Source organism: Myotis brandtii, unplaced genomic scaffold (genome assembly GCF_000412655.1).
Source record: "Myotis brandtii unplaced genomic scaffold, ASM41265v1 scaffold5, whole genome shotgun sequence".
NCBI classification, from domain to species: domain Eukaryota; kingdom Metazoa; phylum Chordata; class Mammalia; order Chiroptera; family Vespertilionidae; genus Myotis; species Myotis brandtii.
This window is the reverse complement of record NW_005369060.1, coordinates 561,080-567,029: the sequence shown is the minus strand read 5'-3', so window position 1 is coordinate 567,029 and position 5,950 is coordinate 561,080. Positions and strand designations below refer to the sequence as shown.

The window sequence follows — 5,950 nt, the reverse complement described above, 5'->3', positions numbered from 1 at the left end:
TAAAACATTTTACTTTGAGGTAAAATCCTGTAAAGGATAGCTTTTATTAAAAATAAAATAATATAGTTTATGAAATTAAAATTATAGTATGCACGACTACAAGTATATGTATATAATACAAATATAAATATAAAAAATCAATAAATTTTAGGACAATAAACATATCTTGGTTTTATAAATTAATATAGTTATTTGAATATATTCACTTGCTATCATTTTTATTTAATCAATATTTAAGTGGTCAGTACTCTAATTAATAAATTAAAAAATAACTTTCCTACTGTGATTTTTTGAGGAAATTGTTCTAGTTTTGTTCAGTAAGCTCTATACATCCTATAACTTTTAAATTATATTGAAGGAGAGCAGAATATGCCATCCCAAAATGTGCATCTTACGCATGTGGATTATTTTGAGCTGAAGGCAATCAAGACCAGGCAACTCAAGAAAAAAACTTTTGCTTCCACTTACCAACCTAAAAGAATTTAGTCAGGGGGCCTGGCTCAGAGAGAGAGAGAGAGAGTCATTATAAGAGATAACTTTTCTCTGGCAGGTAACTTTTCTCTTACCCTCCTACTTTGAAGCCCCCAGGGCCTATTCCAGTCCTTAGCTCAGGATGGCCTATAAGCCTCAACTGCCTACTTGTCATTGGGTCTCATATTTTTATGAAACTCCTGTAAATCTCAAATTAAAAAATTGTTTTACTCATGTTAATCTATCTTATGTAAATTTAACTATTAAACCAGCTAAAGCCCCTAGAAGAGTAAAATAAAAATTTTTCCTCCCCAATATTATGAATCAGTTAACATATACATATGTGTATTTTTAATTATTCATTCTAATGCTTCAAATAAAAATGAGCCAAAAAGTTAACAAAATAATTGTTATGTAGTTCCAAAGACATGAATAAAATTAATGGCTAAAAATTTTAAATAAAACTGCAATGTACTTTCCAGTTTTATTTAGCAATTAATTTGTTTTATTTTTCTTAGTAAATCAATTTTAAAACACTTTTTCAAAATATTGTACTTGCAACTTCTTATTTTGGTCCATATCATGTGTGGTAACTGGTAATTACATAAATTAAAATATTATAAAATAAATCTGCTTTCTAGGAATGAGCAATGTGCACAAGAATTTAATAATTTAAATTATTTCATTTTGATGATTAAGCTTTCTGAAGAGGATATAAAATGGTATAAAATACCTCTAGGCATATTTCATTTGCTTCATACTCTACATTTTAAGAAGAGAATGAAGATAAAAAATAACTTTTACAGTTTTAATAAAATGATTGCTTTATAATTTTAATATAACATTAGCTAAAAACAAATCTCATTAGGAGATTTTGAACACAAAACTAAATAGACTATTCCATTATTTATATAATATCTATCTATCTATCTACCTATGTATCTATCTATCTATCTATTAGGATACATATCTATCTATATCTATAACTATATCTACGTATCATCTATGTATCATCTATCTATCTATCTATCTATCTATCATCTATCATCTATCTATCTATCTATCTATTTATCTATCTATCTATCTATCTATCTATCTATCTATCATCTATTTATATCTACCTATCTATTAGGATACAGATCCTATTACCTACATTAAATGAAATAGACTTTGTCTATTGATGTCTTTCAGTCAATTATATCCCTGTGACACTAGAGACAATTGTGCCAGCATATATTGTCTTCCTCTATTGAACTTTAAAATCTTGAGCTTAACTTAACATTTTCCATGGAACTTACTAAGAGGAAGAAGAAAAAAAGGGAAATTTAACTCAGCAATATAATTTGGGGCATTTGTATATTCTATGGAGATTAGAGATCCTGGTTCTTGAACCTTTAATTCAAAATTCCTCAGACCCACTGGGTTCCACAGCTTTTATTTCTGTCAGTGCTTTCCCAGAGAGGTGTGAGCAGCGTGAAAACTAATTGCCCTAATAGCTTTAGGAACATTGAAGTGTTCTGATTAACTCTGGAGGGAGCACAGAATCCTGTGATTACCAAGAAGAATAAAGTTTCCCAAATTCTATCCATTTCTCTATGGTCACTTGAGGGGGTGACTTATTTTTGGATAACTAAGGCGAGGTTTCTTTCTCTCTCTCTTTTTTTATTGTCTAAAGTTTTACATATGTCTCCTTTTACCCCAATTGACCCCCTCCCCCATCCTTTCCCAGCCTGGGCAAGCCCCCACCACCCCAGTGTCTGTGTCCATTGGTTATGCTAATATGCATGCATACAAGTCCTTTGGTTGCTCTCTAACCACCTCCCCCCACCATTTGTCTCTAGATCGATCTATTCTTGTTCATCAAATTATGTTGATCATTATATCCCACATATGAGTGAGATCATGTGATATTTATCTTTCTCCAACTGGCTTATTTCGCTTAGCATATGCTCTCCAGTTCCATCCATACTGTTGCAAGTGGTAAAAGTTCCTTCTTTTTAATAGCGGCATAGTATTCCATTGTGAAGATGTACCACAGTTTTTTATAATTCTTTTTCTCCTATCCATGAACTTATTGCATGAGTATAAAGGCCAGCCAGTAAAAAGGAGTAGTGATTTGCTAAATGAAACCTGCCATTTAAGAGCTGCAATATTTGGAGAAAAAAATAGTAATCGATTGGAATGTTTAGGCAGCTTTAGAACCTTGCTCCTCATATGCCACTCACCTACCTCATACATAAATGCATTTGCTGCTATCAGTCCAAAACATATTTCAATTATTCTTTTAAATTTAAAGTCAGTTCATTCAATTTGTCAATGCCCTTAAGTCTAATATAAAAATGGACATATTTGGACTAATTTCTTTTTTTTTCATTTTCTGAGTTACAGAAGAACCACAGAAAGAAACCAACATTGTTATTTATTGAAGTGTGCAATTTCATCCAATTCATTATTTTCTTGAGGACTTTGCCACCATGTACTTAACAAATAGTTCATCAATTAAAATTTACAGCAGCACTACTGGAGTTTGAACAGACTCTGTTCAATTTGCTTTTTCTCTTTCAGCATTATCCACACCACTTGCCATCAAAATTATCAGGGCATCCTCTAATAATCCAATACCAGTTGGACATCATTAAACTTTTAAAATTTATGAATTTAGGAACTTTAATACTGAAAGCAAATACAAAGCACACAAAGTCTATAATATTTTTGTTAGAACTGTTAGAGTGATTTCAATAAAAAAAATAGTTAAAAATCTATGATTCAAATCACACAGTTAAATACCTGTAAAGAAAGGCAAGTAAAAATTCACCACAAAATATCTGCCTGAATTATCTCAATATTACTAGATAATTATGCAATCTACTCTTACAACTTCAGATATGCAAACATAGCATTTTAGTGATGAGGTCTGCACAATTTAAACAAACGGATGCCTTGAAATAAGTGAATAATTTGGGCAAAGAGCACACAATTGCCTGAAGTAGAAACATCAACTGAGAAAACAAAAGAGTATTATAATTTGAATTAGCAATTACTTCCAGTCTTCATTTCATTAAGCATGGCCAGTTTTTAACTATTAGGTTTATTGATTTTTTTTGGCATTAACCAACCACATAAAATCATTATAATCACCACACAAACACATACACACTAATACAATTCTCATCTACTAGTTTTAGTGTGTAGTAGCTCAGGTAATAGGCAGATTTAACAAAAATTATAGTTTAAATTAGGTAGCAATAATGTATAAATATTTTATCTTGAACCAATTCCAAAAATCACCGCATTTTTACTAGTAGAAGATTATAACAGTTGTTCCCTTGCCTCCCAATAGAAACACATAGAAAAAAATGTACTTACACTGAACAATGAGCTGCACCAAAGCTTCTCTTGGTTTCACATTAAATCCATTGTATTGGCTGGTCTGACATCTGTACATTCCTGACATTTCCCTAGATACATTCACAATCCTCAGTGTTCCATCATAACTCTCCATTTGCATTGACCCATCAGGCATTGCAACTTCTTTATCCGCTCTAGACCAAAGGATGATGGGTTTAGGTTTTCCAGTTACTTGACACTGTAGTTCTATTGTGTCTCCTTCTCTGGTGACCAAAGGTGATTTTTCCTGTGGAACAGTCAGATTGGGTGGAACTTGAAATGGGAAAAAGAAAATTTTTCAAGGTTAGTATAAACTGGTAAAGCATATTCAAACACAGAAAATCATAAGAAAACAATTTCTGCTGGTTGAAGATGTGTGACAATTCAGATGACAAAAATTATAGAAACCTTTGGTATAGGTGGTAAATATCATCAGTTGAAATTATTCTGATTTGTTTTTATAGAACTCTCTTGAGTGAGGTCTTCCAACATTAGCAAAATAAATAAAGCATTAAGTTAGGCTTAAAATGGTCAACATGAGAAACATTTATTCAATGATTTGTCATTATCAGCCATTAATTGGGCATTTAATATTTGCATTTCACAAAAGAATGATCCTGCCTTCTGAGGGTTCAGTTTTTTCAGTTTTCTGCTTCCTATGCTGTTATCTCTTACCCAAGGATGGTATAAGAAAGGGTATGTGATATTGTAGATTAGCAGGCACAGTAAACACAAGTAGTAGGAAAGGGAAAAGAAGCACCTTTGTCATACAATTAGAAGTTTTGACTGGTTTAGAAAACCTTGCCAAATTGCTAAGGTTTAAGGTTTGCTTTTTCCCTTAAGGACATTAGATGGACCAACTCACTACAATACCACACTGAGAATCCATTGTATTTTTCTCTGTTGAATTTCTAATATTTTTGAGATTTGAATTTTCCCATATACTTTCACTTTAAGACATTTTGAGATCACTGTAGTTTGTCACACTGTTGCCACTATTTCTGTAATATTAATTTTAAGTATATTTTCAAAAGTATATTTCAATAATATAAGACTTGTAATTTTTTGAAGTTAAGCTAATTTCTAATTTTACTGAAGATATTTCTGAGAAAATTAGGTTGATTTTACTGAAACTTAACTTTATTGCACTAGGATAAATATGTTATGATTTAGGACACAACAAGAACAACAAGAGGCAAATACTACCTAAGGAGTTTTCTCACAAATAAAATCACCTGTTCCATTGGAAGACTTTTACAATGTATATGCATTCAAATGTATTCATGCAATAGAACATCTATCAAAAAGCATGGGCTAAATTAAATGCCAGAATAAAAATAAACAAAAATTTATGAATAATTCTATCCTTCTGATAAATGCAATATGCTTCCTTTGGAGAGAATTGCATTTGGGTAAAAAGGCAAAGGTTTTATTCTCCCTTCTAGCATCACTGTGCTCCAATGCCCAGGAACAAAAACAAACATAATTTTAAAATTATCTTTCAACTAATATGGAAATGTTTTTCTCACACAGAAAAAAAATAAATTCAAGTCAAAAGTGATATGAGAATTAATTATCTTGCTATTTAAGTATCTTTGTGTATAATTTTTCATTTAATTCCTTCATTTACTTTTTATCTTAAAAAAGTAAAAGAAAAAAGTAGTTAAATAATGGAAATCAGAAAATATGGAACATTAAAACATTAACCATGACCTTCTTATAATAGATACTAGAGGCCCGGTGCACAAAAATTTGTGCACTCGGGGGGCGGGGGGAGGGGGGTCCCCCAGCCCGGCCTGTGCCCTCTCGCAGTCTGGGACCCCTCGGGAGATAACGACCTGCTGGCTTAGGCCTGCTCCCGGGTGGCAGAGGGCAGGCCCAATCCCTAAGTGCAGCCCCTGGTCAGGCTCAGAGCAGGGCCGATTGGGGAGTTGGGGCGCCGCCCCGTCATGCACAGAGCAGGGCGGATCGGGAGGTTGCAATGCCACCCTCAGTCACGCTCAGGGTAGGGCCGATTGGGGGGTTGGGGCACCGCCCCCTGTCACACACAGAGCAGGGCCAATCGGGGTTGGGGCACTGCCCCCTGTCACTC

At 33.2% G+C, this 5,950-nt stretch overlaps 1 protein-coding gene across 3 annotated transcripts in view; it reads right to left on the bottom strand.

Moving 5' to 3' along the window:
* The window catches only part of MDGA2 (MAM domain containing glycosylphosphatidylinositol anchor 2), a 528,724-nt gene that overhangs the window by 209,881 nt on the left and 312,893 nt on the right, over positions 1 to 5,950 (bottom strand). For all 3 annotated transcript variants that reach the window (XM_014548202.1, XM_014548203.1, XM_014548205.1), the window contains one exon: positions 3,838 to 4,131. In XM_014548202.1, the coding sequence (XP_014403688.1) occupies positions 3,838 to 4,131 (294 nt within the window). The remainder of the gene's footprint in view (positions 1 to 3,837; positions 4,132 to 5,950) is intronic.